Source organism: Copadichromis virginalis, linkage group LG4 (genome assembly GCF_057382275.1).
Source record: "Copadichromis virginalis isolate Kocher_CV1m ecotype Utaka linkage group LG4, C_Virginalis_male_GT1.1, whole genome shotgun sequence".
Taxonomy (NCBI): Eukaryota; Metazoa; Chordata; class Actinopteri; order Cichliformes; family Cichlidae; genus Copadichromis; species Copadichromis virginalis.
In genome coordinates, this window is record NC_140621.1 from 31,983,597 (window position 1) to 32,004,613 (window position 21,017).

The 21,017-nt window shown below is 40.2% G+C and overlaps 2 protein-coding genes across 2 annotated transcripts; both read left to right on the forward strand.

Annotated features, from left to right (window-relative positions):
• The first annotated feature begins 264 nt into the window (after nucleotides 1-264).
• LOC146711896 (uncharacterized) lies at nucleotides 265-8,586 on the forward strand. Its single transcript, XM_085454940.1, has 9 exons — nucleotides 265-520; nucleotides 1,798-1,854; nucleotides 3,396-3,449; nucleotides 3,559-3,642; nucleotides 3,737-3,781; nucleotides 4,038-4,109; nucleotides 4,201-4,239; nucleotides 5,258-5,317; nucleotides 5,424-8,586. Exons 1-9 carry the CDS (start codon nucleotides 305-307, stop codon nucleotides 7,662-7,664), a joined length of 2,868 nt encoding a protein of 955 aa, XP_085311066.1. The 5' UTR covers nucleotides 265-304; the 3' UTR covers nucleotides 7,665-8,586.
• A 373-nt stretch (nucleotides 8,587-8,959) lies between these two features.
• On the forward strand, nucleotides 8,960-19,950 carry LOC146711897 (uncharacterized). The gene is made up of 11 exons (XM_085454939.1): nucleotides 8,960-9,217; nucleotides 12,750-12,803; nucleotides 12,879-12,974; nucleotides 13,080-13,139; nucleotides 15,032-15,082; nucleotides 15,195-15,278; nucleotides 15,352-15,396; nucleotides 15,859-15,936; nucleotides 16,035-16,094; nucleotides 17,102-17,161; nucleotides 17,268-19,950. The coding sequence occupies exons 1-11, from the start codon at nucleotides 9,002-9,004 to the stop codon at nucleotides 19,506-19,508; spliced, it is 3,045 nt and encodes a 1,014-aa protein (XP_085311065.1). The 5' UTR covers nucleotides 8,960-9,001; the 3' UTR covers nucleotides 19,509-19,950.
• Nucleotides 19,951-21,017: the final 1,067 nt, after the last annotated feature.

The following is a 21,017-nucleotide window of genomic DNA, read 5'->3' on the forward strand; positions in this document are numbered from 1 at the left end:
ATTGTGGAAAGAGATTAACAGTAAGTAAAAAGAGCCCGTGCTTAGATAAACTGGTCCAGTTTTTTGGGAGGTGCTGCAGGAACCACATTCTTTGGTAGAAGTGTAAATTAATAAAAAAAAAAAACTATAATAATCCGACTACTGAGGTTTTTTTCAACATTTCCAGGTTTTATATTTTGTTATTATAAAGCCCCATAAAATAAAATATATTCAAATATATATATATAAATAAATATCCATTCACACTTCCGGTGCAGGGGGAAGCGCTTCCTGGTAGCTGAAACCCGTAATGAATACGTGAATCATGCCTCGCAAAAACGAGCTTTCGGAAGCTTTACGATCGCAAATTGTTGATCTGCACAAAGCTGGAAAAGGTTATAAAATAATCGCACGCACTTTGGATATTCATCGCAACACAGTTAGGGACATTGTGCTTAAATGGAAGCGATTCAGTACTGTGGCTACTCTGCCGAGAAGTGGGCGCCCTAGAAAGACGTCTGCAAAGACAAAGATCAGCGAGGTAACCCTTAATTACTCTGCAAACAGCAAATCAAGCAGCCGTGTGTACAAAACTAGACGCCTGCAGCATCCAGACGAGCTTCTTAGCTCTGAACCCTGATGAAAACAAATGTGGAAGTTATTATTTAGCGGCCAGTGGCCACATTGGAGCATCAGCGGTCATGCCAAAGCGCATCAGTTGGATTTCAGACTAGACCTTGTTTTTCTTTAGAAGGTGTTTTAAACCATTTGTGGATAATATCTCTCACTGTGGTTCGCTGATGTCCCAAAACCTAAGAAATGGCTTTGTAATCCTTTCCAGGTCGGTGGATGTCAGACAGGTTCTATTCAAGTGATTTCTGTAATTAAATAATAGGAGTGTGGCTACTGAAATTGAACTCGGCTTTCCAAAAAATGTCGATTAATCACAGTTAAGTCATCATTTAACAAGGGAGGAAATTACTTTTTCACATAGGGTCAGGTAGGTTTGGATAGATTATTCCCTTAATAAATTTTAAAACGTATTTAAAAAGTTGGATTTTTTATTTACGCAGGTTAAATTTGTCTAATATTAAAATTACTTTGATGATATGAAACATGTAAGTGTAATAAATCAGGAAGCAGAAAACGAAAAACTTTTCCATGGTACCATATACTGGTCCAGCTCACAGTATGAGAGCATGTGATCATACATGAGACACAGATCAAGTGACCCCCCCCCCCCCCCCCCCCAACACACACACACACACACACACACACACACACACACCTTGCATTACTAAACATTCTCCATTAATAAAAGCATTTTTGTCATTTTCATATTTACATTTTCTAACCGCTAAAATGTCTTTTTAGAGATTGTGAATATATAATATACTAATCTGAATGTCGTTTCAGTTTATTTCTTGAAATGAAATTTGCTACAAATTTTTAATTATTTAATTTTGGCAATTCATTTCCTGCAATTTACCCCAAAGATTCGCACAATGTTGTTTGAGTAACTCTTGTGAAATGCACTCAAAGAAGTAATGAGATGAACAGGATATAACATGGGTGACATCCCACCAGTGAATACTTGCCCCACCTACCTATTCCAGTCCACACCAATAAGAGCATGTTGCTTTTCCACTCCCCAAAAATCCAGAATTTAATTTTTATTTGTATAAAATTATTTTGGTAATGGGTTCACTTAAAGAAATGTTAATCACTCTACTGAAATCCATGACAGTTTGATCTCTGAGGTGTAGCCGCAGATTAATGTTTACCATATGACTTGATGCATCTTTTCCTGTCTCTTAGGTTGGTAATGGCTCTAGTGAGCCAAAAGACAGAGGAGAAGATTTGCATCACAAAAAGGTAAATTTTATTAATTCAAGAGTTGATGAACTTTAGAAGGAAAAATAGAAAGACGAAATGTGCGAAGGCTCTGGGAAAAAACTGGGGAAAACTAAGAATAGAAAAACATATCTGATCTAAATTTGGCTCCAGTCTCACTCAGACTGGTCTCTTTGTGCAGTCCAACTGGTCTGCCTTTCAGACTAATACTACTAGGAGTGGAACGAAAATCTCCAGCCAAATTTTAAATTTCAACTTTTTATATATGCACACACTGCATAAGAAAAATAAAGCCTTTCCAGAAAACTGCAATACCTTAAATGGCCACTTATGGTTGGCTTAAAAACTGAGCAATACATATAGACTATTTATGAAGGATGGACTTACCCACACACGATATCGCCATGGTTATGTGGCTAACTTTGTAGCCTCATTATTGGTATTTTGGGTACAGAAATGTTGTTTTTTCAGTGCCAGACCACATGTTTACTTCTAAAGTTAGACATTTTAAGATGACACTCTGTGGGTTTTAACACATTTTTGAAGCCAGTTTCAAGTGACCACTTGAGGAACTGCAGTTTTTGGCACTTCTGTGTTTGGTTTTAATTTTTAGCCCTGCAGATTGCCACTTGGTTCATCTCCATGGAACCCCATGCTCTCCATTGTTAGTTTTCTATTCACAACAACTGTACTGGTGATCTGTGGTTTACTGCTCTTTGTAATCTGAATTCAACCACTTAATTCAACCAGATGTGAGCAGATGTTTTATGAGTTGTCCAGGCTGATCTCCATCGTCTACACTGACAGTTAGACTTGTAGTCAAGACCGCCTAAAACAAGACCGAGACAATACCAAGACCAGAGGGTATCGAGACCAAGACAGACCGAGTAAAGACCAAGAGAAAGTCGAGACGAGACTGGACTTCTCTTTGTAAGCTCCTTTGACTACAATGACCTGGATGACTGAGAACCTTCACAGAGCGTAGCTGAGCCACTGTGTGAGAGCTGAGGAGCGGGTCTCACTCAAGGGGAGTCGACTCTTCTGGTTCACTACAAAGCACTCTCTAAGCACGGCTCTTAGAGCTGATGCTTTTGCACATGACACATTATCAAACGCTACGTTGTGTGTCATGGATACTGTTGACTCCAAATCTCCCGATCTGAGACAGCAAGACCGAGACAGCAAGGCCAAAATGGGACCGAGACCAAGACAAGACCATGACCACGTAAAAGTGGTCTCGAGACCAAGACCGGTCTTGAGACATCCAACTCTACTGACAATATACTGTTTATGCTGTCTTTATACTAGACAGTAAATGTAAAAATTTACAGTGACTTCTGATTTAAAATAATGAGGACTTACATGTAAGCTTTAAATTTAAATGAACTTCTTTAAAGTTTATAATATAATGGTATTAATTTTAGTGCTTGACTGAGGTTTTAGTTATTTATTTTGGAGTCATGTATCTCTCGGCATATGTCGTGTAAAAGTGTGCTTGACTGTGAGGATGCTTGGGTCTTTTTCTTCTGGCTCACATCTATATTCTGTCTCTTTCTCTATAGCAGCGAGGAAAGGCTACTGCTGTTTCATCTAAAGATGAGACTACAGAACAAGACGTTAGTGCTTATGTATTTGTTAAAATTGTTTAAATGATTGTTTAAAATATCTGATTTTTAAAGTAATCTAATAAAACCTATCATTCTATATATTTCTCTTTAAATCCAGAGAGACTTTAGCACTACCCACAAGGATGGAAAGATCATACATTCCGACTCATCTCGTACTCAAGCAGCAGATGAAGAGAATATGGTGTGTTAGCTACTGTATATATATATATTTATAAATGATATACAATAAATTATCACATGAAGATGTTTGTAGCTCATCACTTCCTGTCTCCTAGGCTGGACCGTCAGATATCAGAGGAGGAAGTTCAGCCCATAAAATGGTAAAGCATCTTCAGTTTGAGCATTGTTTGGAAAGACAAGAACCCCTCATTCTGTTTACCTTTTAAAATCCAGAGACGATTAGTCGACATAGAAAACTGAAAAATACCATCTCAATATTATTAACATGCCTGATCTAAATTTGGCCACATTTACATTCAAATTGACCTCTCCAGTCCTTTTAGGGAGGAACCAAAAATAGCAGACAGCATGGTTTCAAGTGCAGGTCCTCATTCTGTTTTCCTGTTAAATTTTTAGAGCGATAACATCATCTGCAGTGATGGAAACACAGATTCTTACTCATCTGATGAAGATGAAGAAGACCCTATTGTATGTGAAGTAACAATAAGTGAAAATGATTTTAAGGATATCAAAATGATGACATCAAGATGTTCATCAGCCATCCTTTTCTGACTTGCAGGCCAGTCATCTGTCAGCTGGAGATCCGGACCATGAAATGGTAAATATGCACATGCAGTAAGAAGTGCAATAATTACTTAGTTAAAACTAAAGCAAACCATCCAAATAATGAATTTGAAGAAGGAACCCACACCACAAACGCAATCAAGACGCCCAACTTAGAATGCGTTCACACACTGGAGACGAAAGCGCATCAAATCCGACTTATTTGACCCTATGCGACCCATATCCGATCATGGTATGACAGTGTGAACGGCACAAATTCGATATTTTCAAATCCGATCTGGGTCACTTTCGTATGTGGTACTGAATCTGATACATATCTGATGTTTTAGAAAGCGACTGCTGTTTGAATGGTCATGTCGCATTAAATCCGTCTTTTACGTCACTGACACAAGACAGACGCCAATTTTCAGCTCCGGAGAAGACATCGCAAACGCTTCCTGGCCATCCAGTGAAACTGTTGGGAAGACAACGTTGGAGAAATGTGAACATTTTATTTGTACTGTATAATCTGCAGATTCTGTCCGAAATCTGCAACTATCGTTTAAAGCATCCCAAAAAACCAGTCTGTGATGAAGGAGTAAACATATCCAGGAAACCAAATTTGACCAAATTTGATTTAAGTTTGAAGTTGTGAATTATTAGGCGCACGGGTACTTCAAGGATACTAACACAGGCAGCTGTAACCACTAAGTTCCTACTAGACTTCACCTCTTGAACCTCAGCCATTTAGGATACATCCTAAGCAAACATTGGTAACTTCTCTGTTACAATATTATATAGTTTTAGTAGTGCTGTTGGCGTTAATCTCGTTAAAATGATGTTAATGTCATGTTAGTGAGTTACTGCAGATCACCCTGTGTGTGGGGCTGCACAGTGCACAGATTTTGGATAAACTTTTAATCAATTATTTAATTAATGCTTGATACACTAAATTATTTTGGAGACTGTATGTGTAGGTGAAGAGGAGCTTAAATGTGAGCATGACAGCAGGGTTTTCTCGTGCACCGGAACTTAATATACCTGCTTATATCTCTTTCTCTTTTATGTTGTAGCACCAAGGAACGACCAACTCTGCTTCATCTGATGATGAAACTACAGAAGAAGATCCGACAGTTAGTATTTTTCATTTGTTATTTTTTTACATATGGAAATGATGACATTTTGGTTCATTTCTACTACATTTAGCTTTTAAAGCATATTTCTGGCCTGTGTTACTAGGAGCAGTTTTTCTGTGAAGAGAAGAAGATATATGCTGGTTCCTCAGTCACAATGGGAGCCCTCCTCCTGCTCCTCCTGGCGTTCATTGTGAAGCACGGCTTGTCAAAAGCAGCATCCAGAGATCTCCTGCACCTCCTAAACTTGGTGGTACCCGGATGTGTTCCAAAGTCGCTTCGCTTTTTAAAAAAGCATTCGACTGATTACAATGGAAAGACTGAGATTCACTTTTATTGCCCCAGGTGTACAAACTACCTTGGTGTGGATCCCGGTAATGAGTGTAGTGTGTGCCAGCAGAGCTTGAGCAGAAAATATCTGATCTTGAAGGCTTACTACTTCCTTGTAATGCCGCTCGAAATTCAGCTAAGAAACCTCCTTGCACGCGTCCACTCAAAGCTTGGGAAGCATTTCACAAGGGATTATTCCTTTTCTGATGTCCACACTGGAAACGAATACAAGAGTGAAAGACAAGACGGCAGTATTACACTCACCTTCAACTGCGATGGCTCGCCCGTGTTCAGCTCCTCAAAATACTCCATCTGGCCCATCCTGTGTACCATCAATGAACTACCGTATGTGGAACGGTGCAAAAACGTTCTGTTGCACACTTTATGGTTTGGCAAAGGAAAACCACAAGTTCAGAGTTTTTTGACTCCGTTCATTAACGAGCTTCAGAAACTGTCTGCTGCAGGGTTCTGTTGGAAAGATGAGATCGGCTCGGAGCATCACACCACGGTAACAGTTAAAATATGCACATGTGATGCGATAGCAAGAGCAATGGTGCAGAACTTTGAGCCGTTCAACAAAGAATTTGGTTGTGGTTTTTGCTACCACAAAGGTGAGATGGTTATAAAGGGCAGGGGTTTTACCAGAGTTTACCCGATACAGATGGACGGCTGTGATCTGAGACACATGCCTGAAACGGTGCAACTTGCTGAGTTAGTGATGGGAAATAGTTATGACCAGAGTCAAATGGGGGTTAAAGGTCCAAGTCTCCTGTTTCTTTTGCCGTCATTTGACATCATCAAAGGCTTTGTTCCAGATTACATGCACTGTTTTTGTCTGGGCGTTGTCCGTCAGTTCGTCAATCTGTGGTTCGACCCGCTTTATGCCAGCAAGGACTTCCATTTGACAGATGAGCATTTAAACAACCTGGACAGAGCCTTGTGTGAGATCCAGCCACCAAATGAAATCAGCCGAAGTCCCAGGAGCCTCAGTGAGAGGATGCATTGGACAGCTTGTGAGTGGAGAGCATTTGCTCTCCTCTATTCTCCTGTAATACTGAGGAATGTTTTGCCAGCAGTGTACTACAAGCACTGGATGCTTCTTCCTTGTGCCCTTCACGTCCTCCTCTCCCACTTTGCCACTCAGGATGAGCTCAACTGTGCAGAGTTGTGTCTGGTTCAGTTTGTAGCACAGATACCGTCTCTCTATGGACTCGAGCATTGTTCGTACGACTGCCATTTGTTGACGCATCTTACAGAAGGTGTCCGGAACTGGGGGCTTTTGTGGGCCAATTCAGTCTTTGTTTTTCAAGACATGAACAGCAGACTGTTGCAGATGTACTCTGGTACGCAGTCAATTTCATTACAGATTTTCAAGAATTTCTTTTCATATGAGAAAATAATAAGACAAGGAAGTGCTACCCTTCAGGACGCCAGCACAGAAATCAAAGACTTCTTCTGTTCCATGGCAAGTTGTGATCGTTTTACAAAGTCATTAAATTACATTGGAGAAGAGTTAGTGACTCTGGGAAGTGGCTCTCAGAGAGTTTTGACACCAAGAGAAATTGCAGCGTTGCAGAAGAATGAAACACTTTCGTGGTGCCAGCCACATCGTGACAGCGTAACTGAATATAAACGTTGTGTTTATAAGAACATGCTGGTTACTAGTTTGGAGTGCAGTGGCACATTAAAAAGAAACAATTCAGTAATAGAAACGAGCAGTTGCTTTGCTGTGGTGGAGTCCTTGGTCGTTGTACCGAAACCCTGCAGCTGTGAAGGAAGGCCCGACTGCTCGTGCAGAGAACTGGTCTTTTTCTGCAAGCAGCTGCAACGACTAACCAGACAGCCAACTATCCAGGACACACAGATCAACACAAACATCGCCAAATTCCTTGTAAAAGTGAGGAACTCAAATGAACTGTGTGCAATAACATGCCAGGACATTGTTTCCAAATGTTTCATGATTAACCACGTGGGTCACTTATATGTCATGAGAATGCCTGTGTTTGAGACACATTAAAGTCTGTCATTTATGATTCATGTCAGACCTCTCTGAGCTTGGGTGCTCAGAGAGGTCTGAGTGCACCTGTACATATGTTTGGTATGTAGCAGAAACTACCAGTGAAGGTCCTTCAATTTCATGTTTGTTTTATTCAACATCAAATTGTTAATATCAGCTTTGATTAAAAACTTGAATCTTTGAAAAATTGCCTTAAGTTTCAGAACATCTTTGTTTGTTTCTCTCATTTAGCTGTAATGACAGACACACACATAAGCCTTTAAAATCACCATCATTATCGTTGTCATTAGATAGATCTGCACTGGTCCATGGGGATTTGGGGCTGTTTCCCCATCGACTAATGTAGAATGTGACTTCTTTTTACAATTACAGGAGTCACCCCCCTGGAACCCCTAAAAAAATCATATTTTGGAGAGTTCAGAATATCAGAGTACAACCCATGTAAAAAAGTTGTAGATTGATCTCAACAGAGCCATTCACTGAGAGAGTTTGAGAATCAAGGTGTACCAAAGCTGTTCGGGCAAATCTGTAGCTGAATTAAAACAATTCTGCAAAGAAAAGTGGGCCAGAATTCCTCCACAACAAAGTGACAGACTCATTGCCAGTTATCACAAACACTTTATTGCAGGTCTTTAAAGTTGGCAAAACCAGTTATTAGCTTTGGGGGGTAATTACTGTGTCACACAGGGCCAGGCAGGTTTAGATAGCTTTTTTACCTTGTCTGACATATTGTGTTTGTCTTGTGACTAAGATGAATGTCACATGTATGACCAGTTGAGTCATTCCACAGGCTGTTTTTTCACTGTGTAGCACGTTTGTATCCTGTGTATAACACACTGTGGTTTCTCCCTGTTTACATATGCTTTTCATGAACCCAGCCTCCCCCTCCTGAAAATGATCATTATCTGATAGAAGCAAAGTATTAAGGATTAAAACAAAGTCATATCCCACTGCTGTTTTCACTTTTCATCTCATTTATTATAGAAAAAAATGTATGGGGTTCCATGAAAAACCTGACTTTTTTTTTTCTTGATTCCTTTAAATGACATGAGCAGAGACTACAGGTCAATAATTAAATTACTGGCCTGTCTTGGTTAATCTTTGCCAGTCAAGAAGAAAGGTCAAAGAGACTGTAATAATAGTGGCTACAGTTTTTACTTTGTTGTTTTTAACACATTATTACGTTATTATAAAGCCTTCCCCTCCAAAAAAAACAAAACATTTTTTGCCTTTTTTTAGTTTTTTTTTTTTTTTTCAAGAAAAAACTATCCATTCACACTTCCGGTGCAGGGGGAAGCGCTTCCTGATAGCTGAAACCCGTAATGAATACGTGAATCATGCCTCGCAAAAACGAGCTTTCGGAAGCTTTACGATCGCAAATTGTTGATCTGCACAAAGCTGGAAAAGGTTATAAAATAATCGCACGCACTTTGGATATTCATCGCTCCACAGTTAGGAAAATTGTGTATAAATGGAAGCGATTCAGTACTGTGGCTACTCTGCCGAGAAGTGGGCGCCCTACAAAGACGTCTGCAAAGACAAAGATCAGCGAGGTAACCCTTAATTACTCTGCAAACAGCAAATCAAGCAGCCGTGTGTACAAAACTAGACGCCTGCAGCATCCAGATGAGCTTCTTAGCTCTGAACCCTGATGAAAATAACGCTGCTTCACAGCTTTCGGATAACTGGTGTCAACTGGAAAGAAAAAAATATGGAAGTTATTATTTAGCGGCCAGTGGTGCCAGCTGTGTATAAGTTGGAGGTACGTGTCAAAGTAAGATCCGATTACGGTAGCCGGGAGTCTTCCTGCATTACACTGTAACAAATGATCGGCGCTATTCACCTACTCTGATGTTTCAATGTGGTAACATTGTATCCAAAAAAAACGCAAAACCTTCTGTCATTAAATGATTTCTACCGAAAGAAGCTTTGTTTAACTATTTGCTAGATACACTGAAAAAAATGTCTTTTTTAGTCATTATTACTATTATTTGCATACTTGTCACACGTTTAAGAACATCAAACAAATTAGAATATTAGGCAAAGATAAATTGAGTAAAAACAAAGTGCAGTTTTTAAATGATGATTTCATTTATTGAGGGAAAACACGGCCCTGTGTGGAAAAATAATTGCCCCCTAAACCAAGGGAGGTATATGATTGTGCCACCCTTGGCAGCGAGAACTGCATCCAAGCATTTGCAATAACTGGAAATGAGTCTTTCACTGTGGAGGAATTTTGGCCCACTCTTTGCAGAATTGTTTTCATTCAGCAACACTGGAGGGTTTTGGAGCATCAACGGCCTGTTAAAGGCCATGCCAAAGCATCTCAGTTGGAATTAAGTCCAGACTTAGACTAGGTTGTTTTTTCTTTCTTTTTTTTTTGCCCATGTAGCCCCAGACCATCACATTATCACCATCACGTTTGACTGTTGGTATGAAATTCTGTGTTAGTTTTACGCCAGATGTAAAGGAAATCAAACTTTTCAAAAAGTTCATCTTCTGTCTCATTAGTCCACAGAATCCTTTTTGGTCAGGAATGGTTTTCTCTTTGGAACTCTCCCATGGATGCCTTTTTTGCCCCGTCTCTTTCTTATTGTTGAATCATGAATGCTAGCATTAAGTGAGACAAGTGAGGCCTGCAGTTCTTTAGAAGTTGTTCTTTTGTGTGTGTGTGTGTGTTTCTTTTTAGTCTTTTTGAGTAATTTTGGTAGGACAAGAGAACAGTGAGAAGGTTTACCACTGTTCAAAGTTTCTCCATTTGTGGATGATGTCTCTCACTGTGGTTCACTGATGTCGCAAAGCCTAATAAATGGCTTTGTAATCCTTTCTGATGGTTGTCAGAAATATTAAAATTACCTTGATATGTGAAACATATAAGTGTGACAAATCAGGAAGCCTTCTTTCTGATTTGTCACACTTACATGTTGGGAAGCATTTCACGAGGGATTTTTTATATTTACATTTTCTAAGAGCCGGAATATCTCTGAATGTTGTTTGCAAATGTGTTTTTAAAGAGTGTGAATATATAATTATACCCTAAAAAGGCATAAACTATTCTGAAAGTCATTTCAGTTCATTTCTTTTAGATTAAAAAGGAATTTTAATTAGATTAGCTACAAAATTTGAGTTATTTATTTTTGTCAGTTCACCCCCTGTAATTAACCACAAAGACTTGCACAAGGGGTCGTGGGGTCTTGTTCCCGAGTGATGGGAGAAGGGAGCCGGAGATCGACAGACGGATTGGTGCTGCGGCCGCAGTGATGCGGACGCTGCACCGGTCCGTCGTGGTGAAGAAGGAGCTGAGTGTAAAAGCGAAGCTCTCAATTTACCGGTCGATCTACGTCCCTACCCTCACCTATGGCCACGAGCTGTGGCCGAAAGAACGAGATCACGGATACAAGCAGCGGAAATGAGCTTCCTCCGATGGGTGGCTGGCCTCTCCCTTAGAGATAGGGTGAGAAGTTCAGCCAGGGAGGGGCTCAGAGTAGAGCCGCTGCTCCTCCACATTGAAAGGAGCCAGCTGAGGTGGTTCGGGCATCTGACAAGGATGCCTCCTGAGCGCCTCCTGAATGAGGTGTTCCGGGCATGCCCCACCGGGAGGAGGCCCCGGGGCAGACCCAGGACACGCTGGAGAGATTATATCTCTTGGCTGGCCTGGGAACGCCTTGGTGTTCCCCCAGATAAGCTTGAGGAGGTGGCTGGAGAGAGGGAGGTCTTGGCTTCTCTGTTTAGGCTGCTGCCCCCGCTGCAGCCTAAGAAGATGGATGGATGGACTTGCACTATATTGTTTCAGTAGTTATTGTGAAACACATGCACACAGAGAAATAACGAGGTGAACAGGATATCCTGTGCCTCAATAATCCTCGAAGCTCAACTCTTCCACTCCAGCTTGTTAATCAACCAGGGACCCAGGCGGAGTTTGAATTCATTTGAAAGCCTGATGCTTCGCCTTGTCCTCCCTGGCTTAAAAACTCAAAAAACACTTTTATTTGCTGTTATCGATTGTCCACCTGGGCCTTACTCAGAGTTTCTGTCTGAATTCTCAGACAGTAGTGGGGAATAGATTTCATCACAGTCGATTTCTTTCTACAAGTGCTGCAACTAAGTATAAGGATATAATTCACCCACTGTTATCTTCTTCAACGCCTTGTGCCAACACAGTGCAGAGCAGGTACCTGAATGCTCCTCCCACAAAGGTCGATTATCTTGTTAATAGTTGTACTTCTTAACTGCGTACAACTTTAGATACTGTAGCTCCACAAGAAAGTACTTGCCTTCCTGGTATAACTCTCAAACGTGGACTTTAAAGCAGATAACTCATAAGCTGGAGGAAATGACGTCTCACTAATCTGGAAGATTTATTGTAGAAGACCTGAAAAAATAGTTTGCTGCTTTATGAAAAGCTAGAACACCTTATTATTCATCACTGATTGAAGAAAATAAGAACCACCCTGGGCTTCTCTTCAGCGCTGTAGCCAGGCTGACAAAAAGTCAGAGCGCTGTTGAGCCAACCGTCCCTTTAACGTCAACTAGTAATGACTTCATGAACTTCTTCATGAATTAAATTTTAACCATTAGAGAAAAAAAATTACTCAATCATCTCACAGATGTAACATGATCTACAGCTACAATTGATCTTTCTGAGCTAACTTCAGTAAATAATTCCTCCAAACCATCAACATGTCTTTTAGACCCTGTTGTTGGGGTTTTCTCTGTTTTCTTTGTATTATTTTTCTTATAGAGCACCTCGAGGCAACTGTTGTGGTGATTTGGTGCTATATAAATAAAATTGAATTGAATTAAATTAAATAACATGAGTGACATCATATTTCATGCAACAACAAAGAGGGCACGTTACTTTTCCAGTCTCTAAAGATGCAGTATTGCCCAGGATTTCATTTTTATTTGTATGAAATTATTTTTTAATGTTTGATGCCCCCAAAGGTCTGGCTGTTCACATGATGGCTTCGTTTAATTAAAGAAATGTTAATCACGCTGCTGAAATCAATGACAAGTTGATATCTGAGGTGCAGCCAGACATTAATGTTTACCATATGTCTTGATGCATCTTTTTCTGTTTCTTAGGTTGGTCATGGCCCTAGTGAGCCAAAAGACAGAGGAGATTCACACACTAAAAAGGTAAAAATTCATTAATGCAAGGACTGATGAACTTTGGGAGGAAAAATAGAAAGACAATATCATTCTATTTTTCAGTTAAAAAGCGAGAGAGACTCTACCGCTGTCCGCAGTGATGCACAGATTATATATTCCTGCTCATCTGATACTGAAGCTACAGATGATGATCCTGTGGTGTGTGAGCTCAGAATAAATTAAGCATTTTCTGCTTTGTTTTTTTTCACAATATTAATATGATCATATGAAGACATTTATAGGTCATCCCTTCCTGTCATCTAGGCTGGACGTGCGTCTGCTGGACCATCAAATAATAGAGGACAAGGTGTAGGCCTTAAAACGGTAAAACATCTTCATTTTTAAAGTTTGAAAACAAAAGAGCCCTCTAATTTTGTTTACTTGTTCAGAGAGATTATAACCCTTAATGGAGAGAATATGAGGTCTGGTTAAAATGTGCAAAGACTCTATTGGGGAAACTATGAAATAAAAACATATCTGATCTAAATTTGACTCCAGGCTTATTCAGGCTGGTATCTTTGTCCAGTCCACTTTGTCTGCCTGGAAATTTCAGGTTAATACTGCTAGGAGTAGAACTAACATTTCCAGCCAAATTTAAATGTTCAACTTTTTATATATGCACTCATTGCATGGGAAAAAAGAAGCCTTTCCAGAAAGCTGCAGTACCTCAAATGGCGATTGAGTTATACATATAGATTGTATATGAAGGATGGACTTAACCATGGTCATATCATCTGTGGGTATGTGGAGAACCATGAAGCCTTATCATTGGTATTTTGGCCACAGCCATGTTGGCCTTTCAGCGCAAGACCACATTTGGACGGGAGAATTGAATGAAGTTATCAGCAACCAGTATTCATACACGTTATGGCTGTAGTACACCCAAATACCTGCTAGAGTAAAAAGAAGATATCACTAATAAAACAGTTTTTTGTACCAGGATGTGAACATGTCTAGGGCTGTGCGATATGACCAAAATCTCATATCCCGATAAAAGACCTCTACCATCCGATAACGATATAAATCATGAAAATTTTAAATTTTTTGTAAATTCTGTGAATCTCGGGCAGCTCGACTTGCGTGAAGTGTTTCTAGCTGGGCGTCGTGTACCTGGAGTCCAGTGTTTTAACCGATGCATGAAACTATATATTTTTAGACATAAGTTGTAACGGCCACCGTTTTCTTTGTGAGTATTTATTACACGGTGTGCTGCGGGGAAAAGCCTGTTCTAACGTTTGAGTCTAAGGTTTATTTTTTAGCACCTGGCGGCTCTTTTTTGTTCCTCATATGTAAAACACTCTGCATACCCTTTCACGTGATTCAGTTTATTTTGAAAAGTCTCAACAGGATCTTGAGCTTTATTCTGAAAGGTTTATGTGGAAAATAAACAAGCGGACACGTGATGGTTTTACCGTCGTTGTTGCTAACGACAACGCATAAAAACAGTCGCTTGTCCGTCTGTAGTGTGGTTATATTAAATATTAGAGAAAGAGAGAACTTTAAGAAATGAATATAGCCACTACAGTGACCATCAGAACGGTGAAAAAATATTGCCGTAAACAGTTTATTTTGCAACACCACGAAACAAACGATAGAGTAAAATGAAACGATAGACGTTTTTATATCGTCATCCGATATATATCCTTATATCAAACAGCCCTAAACATGTCTACTTCTAAAGTTGGACAGTTTAACATGACACTCTGTGGGTTTCACTCACTTTTGAAGCCAGTTTCAAGTGACCACTTGAGGAACTGCAGTTTTTGGCACTTCTGTGCTTGGTTTTGATTTTTAGCCTTGCAAATTGACACTTGGATAATCTCCATGGAACTCCATGCTCTCCATTGTTAATTTCCCATTTACAACAAGTGTACTGGGGTAAAAGGTTTTTACAACTCACAGGTTTGGATTGTATTCAAGTTTTAAGCGATGTATTATTGGATGGATGCTTTGAATGACATGTGGGTATCGCTATAGCTGTGATAACCACTAACTCTACTGTGTTCACCTTTTGTTTAAGAAACATTCTAAATGAACATAATGTCTCATTCTAGGTTACTACATGGCTGTAGTTATTTTAGTGCTTGACTGAGGTTTTGGTTATTTATTTTGTCACGTCTCTGGGCACATGAAGGCAAAAGTGTGCTTGAGTGACAGGATACTTGTGTTTTTTTTTTCTTCTGGCTCACATCTATATTCTGTCTCTTTCTCTATAGCAGCGAAAGGCTACTGCTGTTTCATCTAATGACGAGACTACAGAACAAGACGTTAGTGTTTATGTGTTTGTTAAAATTGTTTAAATGTTTGTATAAAATAAATATCTGATTTTTAAAAGTAATCCCATAAAACACGTCATTCTATATTTCTCTTTAAATCCAGAGAGACTTTAACACCACCCACAAGGATGTAGAGATTAAACATTCCTACTCATCTGATACTGAAGCAACAGATGAAGAGAATATGGTGTGTTAGCTACCATACAGTATTAAAATTGTCACATGGAGACGTTTGTAGCTCATCATTTCCTGTCTTCCAGGCTGGACCGTCAGATATCAGAGGAGGAAGTTCAGACCATAAAATGGTAAAGTTCCTTCAGTTTAAGCATTGTTTGGAAAGAGAAGAACCTTTCATTCTGTTTACCTTTTAAAATCTAAAGAGACACTGAATGGACATAGTCCGCATAGGAAAAACAGAAAAATACCATCTCATTATTATTAACATGTCTGATCTAGATTTGACTGCAGTTACATTCAAGCTGACCTCTCTAGTCCTTTTAGGGAGGGATCAAAAAATAGCAGATAGTGTAGATTGCACCTTTACATAGGTGATGTTGCAGAACTTCATATATGATCACCAGCCACTTTGTGAACCACCCTAATTCATTATAGAATGTAATAACATCACACAGTTGCTGCAAATCTGTTGGCTGCACATCCACAATCCAAAACTCCTATCTCATCAGATTCCACCAAAGTGCTTTATTGAATTGAAATTTGGGGCAGTTAGCATCTTCGTTCTGTTTTCTTGTTAAAATCCTCAATAGGTTATTATGAAAGAAAACACCATCTGTAGTGATGGCAACACAGATTCCTACTCATCTGATGAAGATGAAGAGCCTATGGTATGTGAAGCAACAATAAGTAACGATAAGTAGGTTTATTAACGATATCAAAATGATGACATCAAGATGCTCCTCAGTCATCCTTTTCTGACTCTTAGGCCAGTCATCTGTCAGCTGGAATAGGAGAGAGCAGAGGAGGAGATCCGGACCATGAAATGGTAAATATGCACATGCAGAAATAATTACTGTGTATCCACCCATATGTACATACACCCATACGGGTGTAATATGATGTGATATGGGAAACAGTTTTTTGTACCAGACTGTAAATATGATAATTTCTGGACATTTTGCCAGAAATCTGTGGGGATTGACTCTATTCTGGTGTGTGTGTGTGTGTGTGTGTGTGTGTGTGTGTGGGGGGGGGGGGGGGGGGGGGGGGGGGGTTTAAACCCAGTCTCAAGTGGCCACTGGAGGAAGGACAGTTTTTTTCCACTTCTTCATTTGCTTTGGTTTTTGTTCCTGGAGCTTTCTCTTTTTGACACAAAGGACCAGAGGTTCTATTCCAAGCTCCTCATCCTATCTCTGAGGCTTAGGTCAGCCACCCTATGAAGGAAAATCATTTTGGCCACTTGTATTCGCAACCTTTCCTTACCTTTTCACCAGTCCAGCAGTCGAATCCATTTTCTACCTTCTGATCAGTTGTGAATAAGATCCCAAGTTTCTTGAATACCCTCACCTTTAGCAATCTTTCCCCCAACCAAAAGGCAGAATTCTAACATTTTCCAGCAGAGAGTCGTGGCCTTAGATTTAGAGTCCTAAATTTCATCTTGGACATTTCAGACTCAGCTACAGGCTGCTGCAATGCATGTTGAAGGTCATGCTCCATGAAGCTAACAGAACCACCTCAACTGCAAGAAATGTGGATTATATTCTTAAGTTCTCAAAGGGGATACCTTCCTCATCCCAGGAAAGTATGAGAACCTTCCCATACTTGTCCCAAATATGATTGGATACAGGAGCAAACCTAATGGAGTTCAACACAGACTGAAAATGTACCTGAATTTGTGCCAAAGACTCCGACACAGCTTGGATTTAGAGGTTAGGAGTTTGCTCTAATTTTGGAGACTGTATGTGTAGGTGAAGAGGAGCTTAAATGTGAGCAAAACAGCAGGGTTTTTCGTATAATATACCTGCTTATATCTCTTTCTCTTTTATGTTGTAGCACCAAGGAGCGACCAACTCTGCTTCATCTGATGATGAAACTACAGAAGAAGATCCAACAGTTAGTATTTTTCATTTGTTATTTTTTTACATATGGAAATGATGACATTTTGGTTCATTTCTACTAAATTTAGCTTTTAAAGCATATTTCTGGCCTGTGTTACTAGGAGCAGTTTTTCTGTGGAGAGAAGAAGATATATGCTGGTTCCTCAGTCACAATGGGAGCCCTCCTCCTGCTCCTCCTGGCGTTCATTGTGAAGCACGGCTTGTCAAAAGCAGCATCCAGAGATCTCCTGCACCTCCTAAACTTGGTGGTACCCGGATGTGTTCCAAAGTCGCTTCGCTTTTTAAAAAAGCATTCGACTGATTACAATGGAAAGACTGAGATTCACTTTTATTGCCCCAGGTGTACAAACTACCTTGGTGTGGATCCCGGTAATGAGTGTAGTGTGTGCCAGCAGAGCTTGAGCAGAAAATATCTGATCTTGAAGGCTTACTACTTCCTTGTAATGCCGCTCGAAATTCAGCTAAGAAACCTCCTTGCACGCGTCCACTCAAAGCTTGGGAAGCATTTCACGAGGGATGATTCCTTTTCTGATGTCCACACTGGAAACGAATACAAGAGTGAAAGACAAGACGGCAGTATTACACTCACCTTCAACTGCGATGGCTCGTCCGTGTTCAGCTCCTCAAAATACTCCATCTGGCCCATCCTGTGTACCATCAATGAACTACCGTATGTGGAACGGTGCAAAAACGTTCTGTTGCACACTTTATGGTTTGGCAAAGGAAAACCACAAGTTCAGAGTTTTTTGACTCCGTTCATTAACGAGCTTCAGAAACTGTCTGCTGCAGGGTTCTGTTGGAAAGATGAGATCGGCTCGGAGCATCACACCACGGTAACAGTTAAAATATGCACATGTGATGCGATAGCAAGAGCAATGGTGCAGAACTTTGAGCCGTTCAACAAAGAATTTGGTTGTGGTTTTTGCTACCACAAAGGTGAGATGGTTATAAAGGGCAGGGGTTTTACCAGAGTTTACCCGATACAGATGGACGGCTGTGATCTGAGACACATGCCTGAAACGGTGCAACTTGCTGAGTTAGTGATGGGAAATAGTTATGACCAGAGTCAAATGGGGGTTAAAGGTCCAAGTCTCCTGTTTCTTTTGCCGTCATTTGACATCATCAAAGGCTTTGTTCCAGATTACATGCACTGTTTTTGTCTGGGCGTTGTCCGTCAGTTCGTCAATCTGTGGTTCGACCCGCTTTATGCCAGCAAGGACTTCCATTTGACAGATGAGCATTTAAACGACCTGGACAGAGCCTTGTATGAGATCCAGCCACCAAATGAAATCAGCCGAAGTCCCAGGAGCCTCAGTGAGAGGATGCATTGGACAGCTTGTGAGTGGAGAGCATTTGCTCTCCTCTATTCTCCTGTAATACTGAGGAATGTTTTGCCAGCAGTGTACTACAAGCACTGGATGCTTCTTCCTTGTGCCCTTCACGTCCTCCTCTCCCACTTTGCCACTCAGGATGAGCTCAACTGTGCAGAGTTGTGTCTGGTTCAGTTTGTAGCACAGATACCGTCTCTCTATGGACTCGAGCATTGTTCGTACGACTGCCATGTGTTGACGCATCTTACAGAAGGTGTCCGGAACTGGGGGCTTTTGTGGGCCAATTCAGTCTTTGTTTTTCAAGACATGAACAGCAGACTGTTGCAGATGTACTCTGGTACGCAGTCAATTTCATTACAGATTTTCAAGAATTTCTTTTCATATGAGAAAATAATAAGACAAGGAAGTGCTACCCTTCAGGACGCCAGCACAGAAATCAAAGACTTCTTCTGTTCCATGGCAAGTTGTGATCGTTTTACAAAGTCATTAAATTACATTGGAGAAGAGTTAGTGACTCTGGGAAGTGGCTCTCAGAGAGTTTTGACACCAAGAGAAATTGCAGCGTTGCAGAAGAATGAAACACTTTCGTGGTGCCAGCCACATCGTGACAGTGTAACTGAATATAAGCGTTGTGTTTATAAGAACATGCTGGTTACTAGTTTGGAGTGTAGTGGCACATTAAAAAGAAACAATTCAGTAATAGAAACAAGCAGTTGCTTTGCTGTGGTGGAGTCCTTGGTCGTTGTACCGAAACCCTGCAGCTGTGAAGGAAGGCCCGACTGCTCGTGCAGAGAACTGGTCTTTTTCTGCAAGCAGCTGCAGCGACTAACCAGACAGCCAACTATCCAGGACACACAGATCAACACAAACATCGCCAAATTCCTTGTAAAAGTGAGGAACTCAAATGAACTGTGTGCAATAACATGCCAGGACATTGTTTCCAAATGTTTCATGATTAACCACGTGGGTCAGTTATATGTCATGAGAATGCCTGTGTTTGAGACACATTAAAGTCTGTCATTTATGATTCATGTCAGACCTCTCTGAGCTTGGGTTGGAAATGTTGGAAATGCTCCAACCAACCTTCGCCACTTTGACAACCCCTGATTAAATCAGATAACTCAAATAAGAAAACATGCTGTCTATTTTCCAACAGGTGATACATTCAACACAACCCTGGGCAGTACCGAAACATGCAATAAGCACAACCTCTGTATTGCATTACTTTATGCTCTTATTGCACCAGCCGGACAAAGTGCATTAAAAATACTATTTTATTATTATCTTTTTCAGTTGTGCAATTTTCTTGTTGTACATTAAAGTGCACCTGTACATATGTTTGGTATGTAGCAGAAACTACCAGTGAAGGTCCTTCAATTTCATGTTTGTTTTATTCAACATCAAATTGTTAATATCAGCTTTGATTAAAAACTTGAATCTTTGAAAAATTGCCTTAAGTTTCAGAACATCTTTGTTTGTTTCTCTCATTTAGCTGTAATGACAGACACACACATGCTTTATGGATTCCATAAGTCTTTAAAATCACCATCATTATCGTTGTCATTAGATGGATCTGCACTGGTCCATGAGGAGTTGGGGCTATTTCCCCATCGACTAATGTAGAATGTGACTTCTTTTTACAATTACAGGAGTCACCCCCCTGGAACCCCTAAAAAAAATCATATTTTGGAGAGTTCGGAATATCAGAGTACAACCCATGTAAAAAAGTTGTAGATTGATCTCAACAGAGCCATTCACTGAGAGAGTTTGAGAATCAAGGTGTACCAAAGCTGTTCGGGCAAATCTGTAGCTGAATTAAAACAATTCTGCAAAGAAAAGTGGGCCAGAATTCCTCCACAACAAAGTGACAGACTCATTGCCAGTTATCACAAACACGTCTTAAAAGTTTCAAAATCAGTTATTATCTTTAGGGGGTAATTACTGTTTCACACAGGGCCAGGCAGGTTTGGATAGCTTTTTTACCTTAATAAATGAAAAACGATTTTGAACTATTCAGGTTATCTTGGCGTAATATTTAAATCTGTCTCATTATCTTTAACATCCAAGACAAATATGCAAAAAACTATGAAATCAGGAAGGAGTCAAATACCTTTTCACAACACTGTACAAACAAGATTATCCTGACAAAAGGTTTGGCCATCTACAAGATTCAGTTCTTCCACCAACACTAGAATTATCCAATACTTGAAAACATGAACATTTTTTTGTCTCTGTTGTCAACCTATTGTGTTTGTATTGTGACTAAGATGAATGTCAGATCGCATTAATGACCATTAAGTCAGTCCACAGGCTGTTTACTGTGTACTACGTTTGTGTCTTGTCTATCACACACTGTGAAATTCCTGTTTTGTGTTTTCTTGAACCCAGCCTCGCCTTCCTCCTTTCACTGTGAGTCTGCAGACACTCCGGGTTGTCTCCTGTCATTGTTCCCAGGGGAACTGCTGATGCTTCTTCTTCTTGTCCTCATGATGAGTTGTTCACTGAGCCACTCAGGGCACT

Bases quoted from the DNA above. Each gene is read 5' to 3' on its own strand.
- LOC146711896 (XM_085454940.1), top strand. From the start codon at position 305: ATGCCTCGCAAAAACGAGCTTTCGGAAGCTTTACGATCGCAAATTGTT. The intron at 3,643-3,736 runs GTGTGTTAGCTA...CCTGTCTCCTAG, and splicing joins CAGCAGATGAAGAGAATATG to GCTGGACCGTCAGATATCAG. The intron at 4,240-5,257 runs GTAAATATGCAC...TTTATGTTGTAG, and splicing joins GAGATCCGGACCATGAAATG to CACCAAGGAACGACCAACTC.
- LOC146711897 (XM_085454939.1), top strand. From the start codon at position 9,002: ATGCCTCGCAAAAACGAGCTTTCGGAAGCTTTACGATCGCAAATTGTT. The intron at 12,804-12,878 runs GTAAAAATTCAT...TCTATTTTTCAG, and splicing joins GAGATTCACACACTAAAAAG to TTAAAAAGCGAGAGAGACTC. The intron at 15,279-15,351 runs GTGTGTTAGCTA...CCTGTCTTCCAG, and splicing joins CAACAGATGAAGAGAATATG to GCTGGACCGTCAGATATCAG.